Below are 19,174 nucleotides of genomic sequence, written 5' to 3' on the forward strand. Positions count from 1 at the left end.
GCATCAGGACTTGAAACAGGATCGAGACTTAGTAGTTACCTAAAGGGAACATGTGGGAGGTGGATTGGATCTGGGGATTTTGGGATGGTTGCAGGTATGCACAGCTTATCGTTATGCAGATGATTTTTGGCCAAACAGGGACTCTCGGCTTGAGATAGGCAGGGAGGGAACGTTCACCCTAATATGTTTTCTGTGGATGAATCTTATGGATAAAGAAACTGAAAAAAGAATGAAGTGGTTGTGGATATGTATATACTGGAATCCTTTGGTTGTACAGTGGGGAATTATCCAACATCTGTAAATTCAACGCTCTACGGCATAAAATTTTAAAATAGAAAAAGAAAGTGCAAATGAGCCAAATAGAATTGTTCTGCCAAAGAGGATTATTATGGATTGGCCAAGTTGAGGTTACATAGAATGAAGTATGGCTCAATGCAATCACTAATTATTAGGCAAAGTGCAAATCATAACTAGTTATGTAGGGTACTACCATATCTGGTAGTAATGCTCATCATGGTAATTATGTCTACATTAATGAGACTAATGGCTGGGAGAGTGGTTATGGAGAAAAGGGAGGACTCTCGCTAACACTGTTAGGTGGAGATGGGGGAATGTAAATTGGTACAACCACTATGGAAAACAGTATGTAGGTTTCTTGGAAAATTAAATCTAGAACTACCATATGATCCAGAAATTCCACTACTGGGCTTATATGCATACATAACTATAATTCAAAAAGATGCATCTACCCCCATGTTCTTTGCAGCAGTATTCATAATACCCGAGACATGGAAAAAACCTAAATGTCCATCACCAGATGAATGGATTGATATGGTACCTATATATAATGAAAATCTACTCAGCCATAAAAAAGAACAAAATAATGCCACTCACAGCACACATGGATATAACTAGAGAATATCATACTAAGTGAAATAAGTCAGAACAAGAACGACAAACACCAGATGATATCACTGACATATAGAACCTAAAATAGGGCACAAGTGAACCTAACTACAAAACAGAAACAGACTCACAGACATGGAGAACACTCTTGCGGTTGCCAAGGGAGAGAAGGGAGAGCGTGGGATGGACTGGGAGTTTGGTTAGTAGATGCAAACTATTACATTAGATGTTAACATAGGTGTACTGCATAGTTTATCCAATCTATGAGAAGACCTAATGGAAATATATTTAAAAATGAATGTATGTATTATATTTACACTCTTATGTATGACTGGGTCACTTTGCTATACAGCAGAAATGTGCCATAACATTGTAAATCAACTATACTTCAATTAAAACAATAATAATAAAATAAATGAATAAATTTGGGTATCTATTTACACCTGTGACATAATTAACAATACTGATTATATACTTGAAAGTTGATAGGAGAATAGATCTTAAATGCTCTTACTACAAAAAAAAGTATATAAGTAAGGAATAGATGGGTTAATGACCATGGTTGTGGTAAACATTTGCAGTATATACATGTATAATCACCACATTGTACACCTTGAACTTACTTATGTTGTACATCAATATATCAACAAAACTTAAGCAAAAATTAAATATCAATAGGTAAACTCAATATCAAATAAATAAAGGAAACAGAATTACCTATTCAACAGTCTGTCCAAAGGTCTCATGATACCAATGAAACAAGTAACTTTATAGTGAGATCCTGGCCCACACCATGTTATCCAAGTGTTCAAAATTCATATCACCAATAATAGAAAAATAAATGTCAGTTTTTTTTTAACAGATGCACTCGAGAAGTTCTCATCGTGGCTCAGTGGATAATGAACCCAACTAGTATCCATGAGGATGCGGGTTCAATCCCTGGCCTCACTCAGAGGGTAAGGATCTGGCCTTGCCATGAGCTGTGGTATAGATTACAGACCCAGCTTGGATCTCACGTTGCTGTGGCTCTGGAGTAGGCCAGCATCTGCAGCTCAGATTTGACCCCTAGCTGGGAACTTCCATATGCTGCATGCAAGTGCCGCCCTAAAAAGCCAAAAAAAAAAAAAGATGCACTCAAGCGGACACAATATCACTGCTGTGGGTATTACTGTCAAAAATGAACATTCTCATTCTGCATAAACACTAGTCAAATCTAAATTGAACAGTATTGTATGATGCAAATGACCTGTATTCTTCAAAAATATTAAGCTCACTAAAGGCAAAGAAAAACTGAAAAATGGTTCCAGATTAAAGGACAAGAAATATAACACTTAAATTCAATTTGAAATCCTGGATGTGATCTTTAATTTAGAAAATACTCTCAGGAACACTTAGGACTAGGTTGCATTATACTCTGTAATATTTCAGAAAAATATTGAAATGCACATTAATATTACATTATTATAGACAGAATATCAAAGCACTCATAGTAAAATACTAACATTGTGAATCTGATGAAAATCTATAGGAAATCTATACTATCTTTTTTTATTAAGTTTTATTGTACTGAATTATAAATAGAATATGGCAAATTTGTACTTGAAAATTTATTATGCTTTATACCACTTGCTGTTGTCATAGCATATGATAACCAGTGGCCTTTCAGCTTCACATTTGTAAAAAGAGATACAATATGTGACACTGAGGCCAATAAAAAAGCAGAGGATGAGTGTATCTGGGCTGGAAGCCAGAGCTAGTTTCTGTGATTATCCAATGACATATTTGTGCCAATCATTTTGCACTGCTGAGATAGACTCAGAAGCTACAATTGAGCATGTGTTTAGGGAATGTGCTGCACAGGAACAGTGCGAGATGAAGTGGACAGAGATTGGGAGACACTGTCCAGATAGGGAGTAGAAATTTCCTGGTATAAAAAAAGTAGGTGGTCCTTCAGTGCATTTAGCCTCCATTCTTAGCTGAGAAAAGGCTGGATTCATTGTTAGCTCTTCAGTAAAGTTGTCTGTGACCCAAATTAATGTGTGCCGTGTGATTGTCAATTTACCTAATATTGGCTTTAATTTTAGGGTTGGCAATGGTAGGGTCTCAGACCTTCTAGTTTACCTTCGGTGCATTGGCCATAAGAAAGGAACTCAGGGAGTTCCTGTTGTGGCACAGGGGAAACAAATCCAACTAGTGTCCATGAGGATGGGGGTTTGGTCCCTGGCCTCACTCAGTGGGTCAGGGATCAGGCGTTGCTGTGAGCTGTGATGTAGGTCGCAGACACAGCTCAGATCCCATGTTGCTGTGGCTGTGGCTGTGGCTGTGGCTGGCAGCTGCAGCTCTGATTCAATCCCTAGTCTGGGAACTTGCATATGCCATGAGTCAGCCCTAAAAAATACCAAAAAAGGGGGGGGACTTCAGGCAAATCTACTGTCATTACTTGATTTGTTATATACAAGTTATTTAAGCTTAGATAAGTCATACATCTTCTTCCCTTCAGTTTTCTTATCTACAAAGTGAGAAAAAACATACCTATACCATGCCTGTGATAAAATTGCAAAAGGTTCATATAAATAGTTTGAAAATATAAACAATAAAAAACAATATCATCTTGTTCATCTTTAGCGGAATTTTTGAAACATCTTTATTTTAAATTATAAATTAAATAGAATATATAATAATATGGCTAGGATTAAGAATCATATATGCTAAAATTATGCATTCCAAGAAAAATAGTCTACACATAGAAAAATATATTTATATGTTTTGCAAGCAGAAAGGGAAGAAAATAGATGGAAAATTTCAAAGTTTTTTTGTTAGATAGTATCACAAGAGGTGTCCCAACCAATAAGATTTCGATAAGTATAAGATGGTTCAAAGAACTAAGCTATGTTTTTTAAGTTTCTAAAAGTTTTTTGCTCCATGATGATCTATTCTACATGACCCCATTATTTATTAAAAGTTCTTTTATATACATGCTTCTTGTTCTTCATTTTTTGAACAGTAGGTTAAGGACAATTAATATATACCATATTATTTTTTATACCTAGTTGGAGATAAAGAATCACAGACAACAAAGAAGACAAATATACCGGAATCAATGTAATTGCAAACCACACAAAAAATTGAGGGGAAGTTTGGGGATATGTTGTGCATTTTGAAAATTTAGGGAATAGGATTTGAATCAATCATATCCAAACTTTAGAGGCCCCCAAAACTATAACTGACATTTGAGTTACATAAAAATTCAGGTGTTGCCAATATTTTACTTTACATTGAATTGTCCTTTAGCCTTATTCCACTTTAGCTCAATATGGGTGCCATTTTAAATGTTATATTCATAGTACACTTATTTGAGTGGGAATGGTGACAATAATATAGGTAACAAAACTGTTACTTTAATTAAAAAAATTATTTATGGAGTTCTTGCTGTGGCATGGTAAGTTAAGGACTCAGGGTCACCGCAGCGGTGGCATTGGTCGCAGGTGCAACTCGGATTTGGTCTCTGGCCAGGGAACTTCCAAATGCCATGGGTACATTCAAAGAAAACATTTTTTATTTATTTGAAAAAATATGTAAATTGATTTTCATAACAAACTTTCTAACCACAGATATTCAAATCAGATCAAGATTAAAAATTAAAAAACTAACATTTTCATATAGTTATCACAAAATTTTTCCAATACATTTTCTTTTTTTTTTTTTTTTTGTCTTTTTGCCTTTTCTTGAGCCCCTCCTGTGGCATATGGAGGTTCCCAGGCTAGGGTCTAATCAGAGCTCTAGCCACCAGCCTATGCCAGAGCCACAGCAACTCGGGATCCGAGCCGCATCTGCGACCTACACCACAGCTCATGGCCACACCAGGTCCTTAACCCGCTGAGCAAGGGCAGGGATTGAGCCCGCAACCTCATGGTTCCTAGTCGCATTTGTTAACCACTGCACCACGACGGGAACTCCTCCAATACATTTTCAAGTTATTCTTTCAAGTACCTAACAGATGTATCAACTCATTTTTTCAGAGCCTAGTACTAATTCTGCCTCACATATTCCGTATTTCTTCTTAAGCTATGCAGTCATTCTAAGCACTTAAGTCATCTAACAACACCTAGCCTATGATGACCATTACTTTACGAGCTACACATCTACAGCTTTACAGCTTATTTCCACCTCCTTTACACATCTCACTACCTTGGGGAACAAAGAGAAATATGAGATGCTTACTTCTGCTGCATTATTTCAGAGGCCTTCTTGCTACAACTCATAGACGTTATTTTCTTACTATGATAATGGGATATTAAAGAACACAGACCAGGAGTTCCTGTCATGGCTCAGCGGAAACAAATGTCACTAGCATCCATGAGGACGTAGGTTTGATCCCTGGCCTCGCTCAGTGGGTTAAAGATCTGGCATTGCTGTGGCTGTGGTGTAGGCTGGCAACTGCAGCTCCAATTTAACCCCTCACCTGGGAACCTCCATATGCCATGGGTGCGGCCCTTAAAAAAGATTAAAAAAAAAAAAAGAATACAGACCAAACTTCCTGACAGTAGTAACTAGTATTCAAAATAGAATAATAGTGTTGGAGAAAATATCTAAAGTATTTCACTATGTCTTTTGTTAAACCAAAGACAAAAGTCAAATGTTATGATAAATTCTGCCTACAAGGCAAGAAATTAAAAGACATGTTCTAGGGTTTTTTAAATTAAGAATATCATCTTCCATAGGAAATTAACCTGAATTTTATCAATTTTTACAACAAATTTTGTGTTGCATTTTCAATTAAGAAAAAGATATTTTGATGAGGTTTGTGCACTGAAAAAATTAACATTGACATTTTATCTTGATTTTACATGGCTATTTTCTCCACTAGAGAGTGATTAGTATTTAGGCAGATTGCATTTAATTCATATCCACTACCACAAACTCCATGACCTGTGACAGTATATTCTCAATAAATACTAAGAGAGTGAGGAAATGGGAGTGGTTGATGAATAGATGGAAGGGTGAACCACTCACTGGTGAAGAGATGCTCCATTATTCTATTAATGTCACAGATACACAGGCTCACCTCACCCCATTAATCTTTTTACTGCCCCTCTTACATCTTTGTTTCTCAAGGTGTAGATTAAAGGGTTGAGGCTAGGTGTGACAACAGTATAAAAAAGGGCAATGAACTTTCCTTGGTCTTGAGAACTTCCGGATGATGGCAGGAGATATATGCACATGGCTGGAATGAAAAACAGGGATACAACCATAAGATGAGATCCACATGTCCCAAAGACTTTCTGAAGTCCAGTTGTTGACTGCATCCTCAGCATAGCCCAGGCAATGGCACCATAGGAGCTGAGAATAAGGATGAGCGGTATGAGAACAAAAATGGAGCTTGTGATCATGAGGGTCAGCTCATTAGCATGAGTATCAATGCATGACAGTCTAAGCAGTGCTGGAACTTCACAGAAGAAATGATCCACCTGACGATGTCCACACAGGGGTACCCAAAAGGTAAGGAAGGAATGAAGTGCTGAGTTGGTAAAGCCACTTACCAAAGAAGCCACAGCCAACAGATGGCAGAAACGAGGGTGCATGAGGACAGTGTAATGCAAGGGTCTACATACAGCTGCATAACGGTCATAGGACATCACCACCAGTAGCACACATTCTGTGGATCCCAGTGCAAGGACAAAATAAAGTTGAATCATGCAACCATTGTAAGAAATGTTTTTTTCTGGGCCCCAGAGGTTGATCAGCAACTGAGGGATGGAGCTGGTGGTATAGCAGAGATCCAGAAAAGAGAGGTTTGAGAGGAAGAAATACATGGGTGTGTGCAGATGGGCATCTACGTATGACAAGATGATGATGAACAGGTTGCCTATCAATGTCATCAAGTAGAACATCAAGATAACCACAAAGAGTATTACTTCCAGATGAGGCCAATTAGAAAAACCCAGTAGAACAAAGTAGCCTTCCAAAGTTGCATTGATTTTTTCCATCATCATTCATTTCTTATTACCTGAGAAGAGAATCACATACACACCCAAAAAAGTAAGGAAATAGTCTACAAACCACAGGAAAACATGAAAAAGAAACACAATCCAGTTTGAAAGGCCTACCACTGTTCAATTCTAAGACAATTTGGCCACTAAAAGAAACTGTGATGGTAATGAAATGAAAAGAAAAAAAGAATCCACAAACTAATACCAATAAATTTAAAAAGACTAAATAAATAGTAGGGAAGATAAAGCTATTTCTATCACCAAGATCCTAAATGATAAATAGAGAAGTAAGAGAAGAGTTAGAAAAACACAAATGAATGCTAAAAACTAGTGAAGGAAGACATAATGAGTAATTTCCATTGTCTAAAATATCCTCCACCAAATTATTTGTTAATTACAAAGTGAAAAGTGGTAGATTTTACAACAGAAAACCTGATGGACATCACCACAGCCCAGTAATCAATGTTAATGTCACCAATGTTGAAACAAACCAACATCATGTGACTATTGATACAGTGTGTTGAACACAATATAAAATCACTTCAGTCATATTACTGCCAAAAATGCACAGCCTGATTTTAATAATGAAGAAGCATGAGACAAGCTTACACTGAGATGAGGTGGATAAAATAGTCGGCCTACACTCTTCAAAAACATCAAAGTCAATGAAGAATTCAAAATGAAGATAGATGATAGATAGATAATAGACACATAGATGATAGATAGATGGATGGATAGATAGAGAGAGAGAGAGATAGGGAAATGAGAGAGAGGATGGGTAATAGAATAAATCTTTTTCAGGCAGAATATAAACTATTGCTTAATCTGATTAAAAGGTTAATAGTATATAATAATATAAACTACTGCTTAATCTGATTAAAAGGTTAATAGTTCTTTATACCACTTTTTCAAAACTTTTCTGTAAATGTGATATTTAACCAGAATATAAAGTTGCAAAAATTATACATAAATTTTTTTCCATATATGTGTGACTGAGTTCCCATGCTGTACAGTGGGGAAAAAAAAGTGTGTTGGGGGAAATAACAATTTAAAAAAAAGTTACAAAAAGTAAATATAATTTTTTTAATTTTTATATTTCCTCCAGATATTTGTCCTATAGAGAAAAAAATTGTATTGGGGAAATAGCAATAAAAAAATTGAAAAAAAGAAAAATAACTTCTTAACTATTGAGTTCTTCTCATTCATCCAAGGGTGACAGCTGGGTAAACAGTAACTTAAAAATTTCCTAGCAGACCTAAAGAAGAAAATTTCCACGAAACAAATAATCTTTTTTTAACAAATAGCTTTAGTTTTCTTTTCATCATTTTTACACAATTTCCATTTATGTGATTATAGAAAACAGAATAACTGTAATCCCAATAATCTTATATATAAATTACAATGAACAATATCAAATCTACTTATTATTTCAAGGTGTTTATATGGGGTGAAAAATATTGAGCTTCAATTAAATTTTCTTATAGAAAAACTTGTTCTTCCTATTTGTTTACTTGCACTCACAGTTTATTTCTAAACTGAAAACTAAATAGAGATACCAAAAAAAAAAAGGCACAGGGACACATGCACATCAACTTATTATTCATGATGCAAACAAAGCCGAAGGTCTTAATTCACATGAATAGATCTGTGAAAATAGGCAAGGAGATAGTGATTAAATGCCTAAAAAGACATGTGAATATAACTGATTTGAAAAGAGAAATTTTTAGCAAAAAGAAGATATAGCTTCATTGAGAGAGCAAAGAAGCAAGGCAGGATGAGAAATTGAGTAAACTGACTACTAGTGTTTAAAGTTGAAAGTGTATATACGTATATCACAGGGCTGAGAAACTGGAACATAGGACCTCAAGAAGGTTTCTACATTATTTCTTTTTATTTAGGACAATAACTGAAACCATGTTTAAATTCTAATCATAACTATTAATGTCTACATATAGTTTTATTCTCCAACTTAGAGAATTCTGAATATTTATGGAAACCATTAAATGACTTTATCATCTAATATATTTTGCCTTTTTAGGCATTCAACAGACCTTCTATTAGTGAGGTATTATTTCATTGCATTTTTATTTTTTAAAAAATTCCGCAGCCAACAGAAGACTCAGGGCCTAATTCTTCAGATTGTGGTAAAGATCCTGAGGATCCTAATATATTATATCCACTTCCCATCAGTTATTTAAAACTCTTTTTACAAGGAGAATCAGTAACAACCAAGTCTATGTTATGCGGCTGCCCTATGTGCACAATCTGAGCATGCACCTCTCTTCTGAAGGCTCATTTACAAGACCTTCTGCTCAGGGCTAAGCACAAAGTTGGTGAGCCTCCTGATAAAAATGTAGAACCTGTAAAATGCAAACAGCTCAGTTTACTATGGCTTATCATCGGAGCAAACTCTATATTTTGCATAGAGAATCTTACATTTCTTTTTTTTATATTTACTTATCTATTTTTTAATTTAATTTTTTTATTACTCAAATGAATTTATCACATCTGTAGTTGTATAATGATCGTAACAATCCAGTTTCACAGGATTTCCATCCCATAACCCATTTTTGTTAAAAAAAAAGTGCATTTCATAAATAGTTATAACTCGTAAGTGATTCTTTTTTCTCTTGTGGGTTTTCAGTCTTCCATAGGAAGGATTAACACTACCTTTTGTTATGTAGCTATTGTAACAAGGCATAACAACTACCATTTAAATATACCTCCTTGGAGTTCCCATCTTGGCTTAGCAGGTAACAAACCCAAGTAGTATCCATGAAGATGCAGGTTCAATCCCTGGTCTCATTCAGTGGGTAAGGCTCCAGCATTGCCGTGAGCTGTGATATAGGCCATAGACGTGGCTGGGATCCTGCATTGCTGTGGCAGTGGCACAGGCCAGCAGCTGCAGCTCTGATTTGACTCTTAGCCTAGGAACTTCCATATGCTGTGGGTACAGCCCTAAAAAGACCAAAAAAAAAAAAAAAGAAAGAAAGAAAGAAAAAAAGAAATGTTTAATAAATAAATATACCTCCTTCTCTCTGTAAATGCTTTGCCTCATTCAGTGTTGCCACATCACTTCTGCTTCCTCCTTTCATAGACAATTTTTTCCCCTCACACTTTCTAACAAGCTATAACCAAAAAAAGAAAGAAATCATAGCAGAGCCATTTGTGCTTACCTCTTTGAGAGTCTTTTAGTTGTTCACATTTATAAGTGCAACTCTTGAAAAAGTTGTTAGCAGTAGGTAATTGGTTGAGTTTCAACAGGAAAGTTAGGAACAATTTAACTACAACTGTAAGACTGATTTGGGCCTTAAAACTGTTAATCATTAACTAATTATTACTAATCTAGACTACTTTCTACAGCTCAGAAACCATGCAAGATGATCAGACAGTAGATTACTTATAAGAAATTTTTTGTAATTAAACAGAAGATTAATGTAAAAAATTATAAATCAATTATAATGGAAAAATAAATATCACATAAAAATAGAATTATTATGCTATGGAAGGAGAGTAACTATAAAAATGTAATTAGAACTCTAAATGATATCTTGGACCAAGAGACAGTATCCAAGAAAGGACAAACTTGGAAAGAGGCACTTCCCGCCCAAGGTTAAAGTTCAGACCTCCCCAAAGAAGGTATGGTTGAGCATGATGGATGATGAAGAAGTTCACTATGGCCGAATCAAAAATAGGAATGGTCAGTTAGTAAATTACAAAGATTATTTCAATTCAAGGTCACTGACATTTGAGGGATGATGGGAAAGTTCCAAGATTCTAAAAAATTTCCCTAGAATAGGAGCTAGTATATCATGAGAAATACAAAAAGAAACACAGGTATTGCTTCTTCTAATGCAGATATAATTTTCTTCTTCCTTATACAGCTGCATGAAACAGTAATTAAAACAAAGAAGCAGCTATATGATATATTTACTTGTTGCATTAGCCATCCTTCAGCATTCTTACAGAAGTGAAAAAGGGATATGAGATAAGACACAAAAAAAAAAATAAAACTACCAAATGTAAGTAGAGAAAGGGTAGGAACTTCATGGTTAAATTTCTTCTTACCAGAGGAGTGGGAAATAAAGATCTCATCAATGGTTGCTTTCACAGGTTATGGAATGAAATATCTCTTCTCTTTTTTTAAAGTAAGACATCTTGGAAGAAATATCATGTGGTAGACATGAGTTTCTCTTCCCCATCCCCATATCACTGGTCAGCTTATTTTTTTTCCTACTTTAGTCCTTTAATACTCTTACCTAGCATTTAAGTAACATTCAAACAACTCCCTTCACTTCTGTCCTTCCTGTGTCTGTCCACATTACCTTATTTGTCCACCTGATCTATGCTTCTTTATGTGTGGAACCATCTGATTGCTGGTTTTCATCTCTGTCAAATCACCAAAATAAATGACTTCCTAGATCATACATTCTAATTTACTACATCAGAATAGGAAAGCAGAGGCTGAAAATTACTATGATTATCACTGCTACACAAGAGAGAGTTGTGAGTCTACCAAAAAGATCTCGTGTGTCAAGGGATGAACCTCTTTTCCTAGAGCAAATGGTGCCTTTATGGAATCAAAAGAATACTGCAATTTGCCTTCCTTGAATGGGGCCACTGGGAGAGTAAATCCCAAAGTAGCAATTAATGCCCTTCAAGGAGTTGTCCTAGTTAGAACTGTTTCTTTCTTCTTCCCAAAGCAGTGCGCAAACGGCCGTCTGAAACCATGTGACTACCTGACTGGTTTCATGAGACTGCCCTGGTGTATGCCCCACTCTGAGCTAGACAAACACTCATAGCTCCACACTGGAGGAAGCGCTGCCATGACCAAGGAAAAATCTCAGCAGGAGATGCTATGACAGCTCAAAACCCAAGTGGCATCTGAGCAGGGAGGGGGCAGCCATTACTGGCACTTACACAGACAGCACATCAGAAACAGATCTCTGGAGGCTAAAAGACCACACCAAATTCACAGACCATTGCCAGATAAACACACCAGCCTCTCCGGCTCAAGCACTGCTCCCCTTTGGGGCTGAGGGGGCCAGTGCTGGGAAGAAGAGCACACACAAAATGGAAATAGAGCCAGCTTGACTCAACCCTCAGGGTTTCTGCTCCAGCAACTTGGGTCCCACCCAGGCCCCCTATACAGTGGTGATGGCCACTGGGCAGAGGGTAAGTCCTGGTTTACACCTAACTCTGGACCCAGTCCCTTCATCTCTAGCCCAACCTCCTACCAAGGTGATAGTTACCAGCACATACTGAAGATCTGACTTTGCTCACATCAAGTCCAGTTGTTCCATCAAAGCCGCTGGACACCCACAAACTGTATAGGGATGCTCCCAAATACATGCATGTATATATGTATATATATATATGTATTTGTGTGACTTGGTTACTTTGCTGTACAGTAGAAAATTGACAGAACACTGTAAACCAGCTATAATGGAAAAAATAAAAATCATTATTAAAAAAAAAGAAAACGTAAATGTGGAGCTGCATCTTATAACAAGCAGGGCTGGAGCATTCCCTAGGCTCAGATTGGGACATGAGCTTGGAGGACAGGCTTGTGGTACTGGCCAGTTACTCAAGCAGTTTTCAATCCTTCCTCTCCTCATGCTTCAGGAGCAAGTAAGTGTGCATGTGCTCCTCAGAAGTGAAGTCCGGGCCTCCCACAGCCCTTCTGGTAGTCCCACTGGCCCTCCAACCAGCCAAGGGGGGCTTGTCTTCCCTGTGTAGGACCCCAGGGCTGGGGTGCCTAATTTATGGCTGGAACCATTCACTCCCTGGAGAGGATCTCTGCCCATGAAATCTCTCTTTTCCTCAGAGTCCCCTCCCCAGAGGCACAGGTCCTGACCTGATGGTTCTCTTCCATATGGATATTTCTTATAGCCTTCATTGTGCAGAAGTCTCTTTCCCAGACTCCAGTTAATTTTCAGTGAAAATTGTTCCACACGTAGATGTATTTTTGATGTGTTCATTGAGGAAAGGAGTCCCCTATCCTCCTACTCTGCCATCTTGTTCTCCTCCTGTGCATAATTCATTTAATGGGGCTGCAATAAGAGGGATTTTCTATCCGAATGACAACTTCCTCTTCCCTGGTCTTTCTCCTTTGCCATTATATCATGTCAGTAATAGGTATTCAATACTTTACCCACTTTTTATTTCATTTAAAAAAATAAATATTCACGGAGTTCCCATCGTGGTACAGCAGAAACGAATCCATCTAAGAACCATGAGGTTGCGGGTTCGATCCCTGCCCTTGCTCAGTGGGTTAACGATCCGGCTTTGCCATGAGCTGTGGTGTAGGTCGCAGACCAGCTTGGATCCTGCATTGCTGTGGCTCTGGCATAGGCTGGTGGCTACAGCTCCGATTAGACCCTGAACCTGGGAACCTCCATATGCCACAAGAGTGGCCCAAGAAATGGCAAAAAGACCAAAAAAAAAAAAAAAAAGAAAAAATTCTGTACCTTACAGTTTTTCATCATCCTAGCATATATCTTTGACTCTTAGGGTTTCTTTATTACTTTTAATAGAAACAAATGTGCTCTTTGTCACACTCATGTGTAACTAGAAAATTATTATGATTTGTTAATTTGAATCTTTTAAAATAACCAGAATAGGAGTTCCCGTCATGGTGCAGTGGAAAGGAATCCAACTAGGAACCATGAGGTTGAGGGTTCGATCCCTGGCCTTGCTCAGTGGGTTAAGGATCCGGCGTTGCTATGAGCTGTGGTGTAGGTCACAGACTCAGCTTAGATCGTGTGTTTTTTTGTGGCTGTGGTGTAGGCCAGCAGCTGTAGCTCCAATTAGATCCCTAGCCTGGAAACCTCCATATACCGTGGGTGCAGCCCTAAAAAGGTAAAAAAAAAAAAATCAGAATAAGTACTAACTGCTTCTATATAATATATGAAAGTTACTTGTCATTTTCATATTTATTTTTGATGACGAATTTTTAATTCAAACAAAAATTTTAAATCTGAGCATTTCATATTAATAGCCAACAGTGTCAAATATTTGGCTCCACCTGTACATGTCACTTGAATTAATATCACATTGTGCACACAGTCTATGACAGCAGTTATCTATGATAGCAGTTATCTATGATATAGGTTACTCATTATATTCTATATTTATTTTTACTTTTGTTTTTACATTACCTTTTATATATATTCATTTTGCTTCCTAAATGTTCATAATTAACAAAAAAATAGAACCAGACAAGTCCACTGCAATTCCTGAGAGACAGAATCAAACTACGTTCTGACATTCTAGTGAGAAGAAAATATGTCTCCTGGGAAAGAAAGGCATGATAAGGATTCAGAACAGGGGGAAGGAATGAAGTAAAACATATTCATATTCCTTTTTTTCAGATGAGAAAAGTTAAAATATATGTCATGTAATCAGCACAGACCTGCATGCTTGTGTGTGTGTGTGTGAGTGTGTGTGTGTGTGTGTGTGAGTGTGTGAGTGTGTGTGTGTGTGTGTGTGTGTGTGGCTGAGGGCATTGCTAGGAAGGACATAATGCTCCCTCAGGAGACACAATCTTCCTGGAATCAGACAAGGTCCTGATGACAACAAAAGCTTCTCAGTGCATAGTCTTAGAAGTGAGGACTGGGGAAATTTACATCCTCTGAATGTGGGGAGGTTATAAGGAGAGCATGCAGACAAAATCAGGGAGTGGCTACTCAGAAGCTAATATCATCTACTTTTTTCCCTCAAAAATTATGATTAAAGGTATGTGATATAAATGATTTCTTAAGAGGGTTCTATAAGATGGATTAAAGTGTAAAAATGAATAGCTAACACTCAAAGCATTATTCAGTTCTGGACATTATTTTAATCAGTTATTTTCTCCTTCTTTGAAGACTATAAAAATTTACTCAGTTTACCAGTGACCCAGTCAGAAAACTGCTGTAAGTTATTCTAAATTAATTATTTCCCAGGAAATAGACATATCTCTTATCTTTGGGTAATTGGAAATGCCTCCATTATCCTGTACCTGTTATTCCCATCAAGTGATAAAACAGTTTCTGCTAGCTTATGTTAAGGCCTCACTTCGTTAAAATACTAAGTGATGCTGAAATAACTATGGATAAATGGTGGGAAGCAATGGGATATCATCTGTGCAATATTTAATGACCAATTTACATAAATTATATCTACTATTCAAGCATTTTGGAAATGATAATTTTAGCATAATGAAGATTAATATTTATTGAGTTTTTATTGTATTCTGGGCACTGTACTAAGTGTTTCAGGTAAAATATCTAATCATTATCTTATGTTTTCCTTTGGCTGATAGGAAATAAACATTTCATTATGAAAAAAGAGATTAAGAAGGGGGACTGAGTCAGTTAAGAACAGTCCTAATTATGTGGAGCTGACTCCAAATGAATCAATTCTGCTGGGTTATTTCCAAAGCAGAGCTGCAGAGAATGTGCATGTCTTGGATCTTGGGCTGGGTAAGGTGACACATGAAGCAAAGCCATGAGCTACTAACTTTATCCTTTCTCCTTCTCGATGTATTTCTTTCAGATATCCAGCTATCATTAAAACTCCATCTCAAGATTTAAACCTGCAGAATCTTGTCAATGTTCAATGACCACTTGACCTTTCATTACACTGAGCAGGAATCTATAAAACAGTTTATCATTGGGCATGAAACTCCTATATCTTTAGATTAACAAAACAGTGCATATTCAGGTGGTGACTGATTCTTAATACAGGTTATTTTTATATAATGGCAATAGCAGACAATATTGTATGCAGAGTCCTATGAGTTCGTTAACATGAGACTTCTAAAGGGCAAGGGTTTTTGAGGGTGATAAAGTACACTTTAATTTCTTATTTTGAATTCATCATTGCCTCTACAATGTTGGCACATTTAACACAAAACGACTCAGCAAGAAAGATGGGAAGGGCTTCATCATCCTTCCTTCATGTGGACATGATAAATCAGAAACTTTAGGAGTTCCCGTCTTGGTGCAGTGGTTAACGAATCCGATTAGGAACCATGAGGTTGCAGGTTTGGTCCCTGCCCTTGCTCAGTGGGTTAACCATCCGGCGTTGCAGTGAGCTGTGGTGTAGGTTGCAGACGCTGCTCGGATCCCGCATTGCTGTGGATCTAGCGTAGGCCAGTGGCTACAGCTCCGATTGGACCCCTAGCCTGGGAACATCCATATGCCGCGGGAGTGGCCCAAGAAATAGCAAAAAGACAAAAAAAAAAAAAAAGAAAAAAAGAAAAGAAGCTTTAAGTCAAGAAAATATTATCAGATGAGAGACAGTGAATGTTCATGCCAAATTGTACTGCCTGGGATGCTCCTTTCTGCAGACCCCTGACACCTGCCTTGAATATCTCACGCTCTTTCTGTAGGCAATGATTAGAATTAAACATTCTTGGTATGTACATAAAGCTGACCTCTAGTACATGGATCTCAGGTCAACCAACAAAAGGTCAACAGAGAGCAAATCCAGAAAACAATAGAAAGTGTAATGAAAAAAATCTGATTTTACCTGATGTGAAATTATTCTAAGTGAGAGCGAGGAAGAAGAGAATTTAACATTTGCTTGCTTTCTCACTTCTAATGAGACCTATACATTTACTTCTATAGTATTTAATATTTACTTCTAGACAGAGTATCCTTCTTTGACTGATTAAATATTTAGAAGCATTCACAGATCTTCACTATCTCAGATATCTCAGTTTTTCAACTGTCTCTGAAGTTTGTGAGGTTTTAAAAAGTACTTACCACAGGATGTCTTTTTAATTCACCCTGCGGGTCTAAGAATATCACATGACTAAGAGCAGGCATCAGCCTTTGTGCAGTCAGCCCACACTGTGGGCCATCCACCAGCAGGTTTCTCTCATTCCCACACCCTCTGACACCAACCCACAGCACAGGCATTTGCTGTCTACAGTCTAAATGGCGAGAGATATTTATGAAATGAAATTTTGTGATGTCCCTAGTTAAGAAAGAGTCAGGCATTCGCCTTTGCTGGTTGGAATTTCCGCCTTGTTCCTTCCATCAGAGTCACCGGGGAAACTTGCAATTTGTCCCAGATCCACAAAGACAGAATGAGTAAGATATACATTTATGTTTTTAACTGACAAAAGGGATGACAATTTCTTCACATCCAGAGTTTTCTATGCAACTGCATAGGCTATGATTGAGAAGTCAGGACATCTAAGAAAATATTTGGGGTTAAAAAAAAATAAGTAAACTATTGTCTGTTTTCTTTGCCACAGCCTTAACTGAATTGAGTTGCTATGTGGGAAACGTAGGTATTAAATTTTATAATTAAGTCAATCACAGTGCAAGGCAAATGCTTAATAATACTTTAACATAAGTGTAACTGCTTTATAATAAAATACTTGATGTGCGAGCAACTTTTTCAATAGTCATATACGCTGATGGTCCCTGTAATCGTGCAGAGTTGCTACTTCACATTTATGAATTTTGAATCAGTCTACATCTTTCCACCTTTTTTTACATATTAAATCCAGGACCTACAATAGTAACTGAAAAATACTTTGAAAATACTCTTTGCTCAATAAATAGTGTTTAATAAATGAGTAAAGAAAGCAAGTCAGTGGCTAAAGAATAGGAAAGAAATAGGTAGGTATGGGAGGACCTTTATTTGGTAGTATTTGGCAAATGATAAAAAAAAAGAGAGGAGAAAGAATTTTACTTAATTTTTTTCCATTATATGTCTACTGACCAGATATATTTCTGACAAATCAACCAGGATAATAAACATACAATAGGATTTGGTTTCAAGATGAGGGTAACTTCCAAACTTTGAATTTTAGAATAGCAGAAAAGATATCTATCTCTCTGGCTCACGAGAGTTTGTTAAGAGTAAGAGAAAGATTCACCTTTCCTTCTGAAAGACTCTTGATGATGACCTTGCCTTCTTTTTTTCAGGCATGACCTTCAATTGTTCCTTGTGGCAGGACAACAGCATGTCTGTCAAACGCTTTGCCTTTGCCAGATTCTCTGAGGTCACTGAACAGTGTTTCCTTTTGTTTACCCTCATTCTGCTCATGTTCTTAGCATCACTGACGGGCAATGCTCTCATAGCCACTGCCATCTGGACCAACCCGGTCCTCCACACCCCCATGTACTTCTTCCTGGCCAACCTGTCTCTCTTGGAGATTGGCTACACGTGCTCTGTCATACCCAAGATGCTGCAGAGCCTTGTGAGCGAGGCCCGAGGAATCTCTCGGGAGGAGTGTGCCACACAGATGTTTTTCTTCACATTATTTGCTATCAGTGAGTTCTGTCTTTTGGCCGCCATGGCTTTTGACCGCTATATGGCCATATGCTCCCCACTTCACTATGCAACACGAATGAGTCGTGGAGTGTGTGTCCATCTGGCAATGGTTTCTTGGGGAGTGGGATGCATGGTAGGCTTGGGCCAGACCAACTATATTTTCTCCCTGGACTTCTGTGGCCCCTGTGAAATAGACCACTTCTTCTGTGACCTCCCCCCATCCTGGCACTTGCCTGTGGGGATACCTCCCATAATGAGGCTGCAGTCTTTGCTGTGGCCATCCTTTGCATTTCCAGCCCATTTTTACTCATTGCTTCTTATGGCAGAATTCTAACTGTCGTGCTCAGCATGCCCTCACCTAAGGGTCGCCGAAAAGCTCTTTCCACCTGTTCTTCCCACTTACTTGTAGTAACACTCTTCTATGGCTCAGGATCTGTCACCTACTTGAGACCCAAGGCTAGCCATTCACCAGGAATAGATAAACTCCTAGCCCTCTTCTATACCGTGGTGACATCCATGCTCAACCCCATCATCTACAGTTTATGGAACAAGGAAGTCAAGGCAGCTCTTAGGAGAACTCTAGACAAGAAAAAAGTATTGACTCATAGGTAGATACAAGAAGATGACACAAATTGCTCTTTGAAAAAGATGCACACTCAATCTAAGAGAAAACAAAAGAAGAAGAGGGAAAGAAAGAAATGTACTTGCCAATCTTTTGTAAAAACCTCCTTTGGATTAATAACTCTTCATATAATAGTGGTAATATGATAAAGAATGGAGAACTGTGACTGCTACTGTGACAACTCATAGTATAGAATGAATAAGTTCTGCCATTCTAACATACAGCATGGTAACTGTAGTTAATAATACTGTATTATATACTTCAAATTTGCTAACAACGTAGATCTTAAGTGTTCTTACCACACACACACACAAAAGACAACTATATGAGGCAATGAATGTGTTACTTAATTGTGGTAATCATTTCACAATGGATACAT

General features: G+C 37.5%; 1 protein-coding gene and 1 pseudogene across 1 annotated transcript; one reads left to right on the forward strand and one right to left on the reverse strand.

Moving 5' to 3' along the window:
- Positions 1 to 5,972: 5,972 nt before the first annotated feature.
- LOC100153289 lies at positions 5,973 to 6,903 on the reverse strand (annotated as a pseudogene).
- Positions 6,904 to 17,799: 10,896 nt separating this feature from the next.
- LOC100155311 (olfactory receptor 10C1-like) lies at positions 17,800 to 18,785 on the forward strand. Its single transcript, XM_013977585.2, is given in 2 exon segments — positions 17,800 to 18,391; positions 18,394 to 18,785. Coding segments are annotated over 2 exon segments (957 nt in total). The 5' UTR covers positions 17,800 to 17,826.
- The last annotated feature ends 389 nt before the right edge of the window (positions 18,786 to 19,174 follow it).

The sequence above is a fragment of the Sus scrofa genome, unplaced genomic scaffold (assembly GCF_000003025.6).
Source record: "Sus scrofa isolate TJ Tabasco breed Duroc unplaced genomic scaffold, Sscrofa11.1 Contig627, whole genome shotgun sequence".
Lineage (NCBI taxonomy): Eukaryota > Metazoa > Chordata > Mammalia > Artiodactyla > Suidae > Sus > Sus scrofa.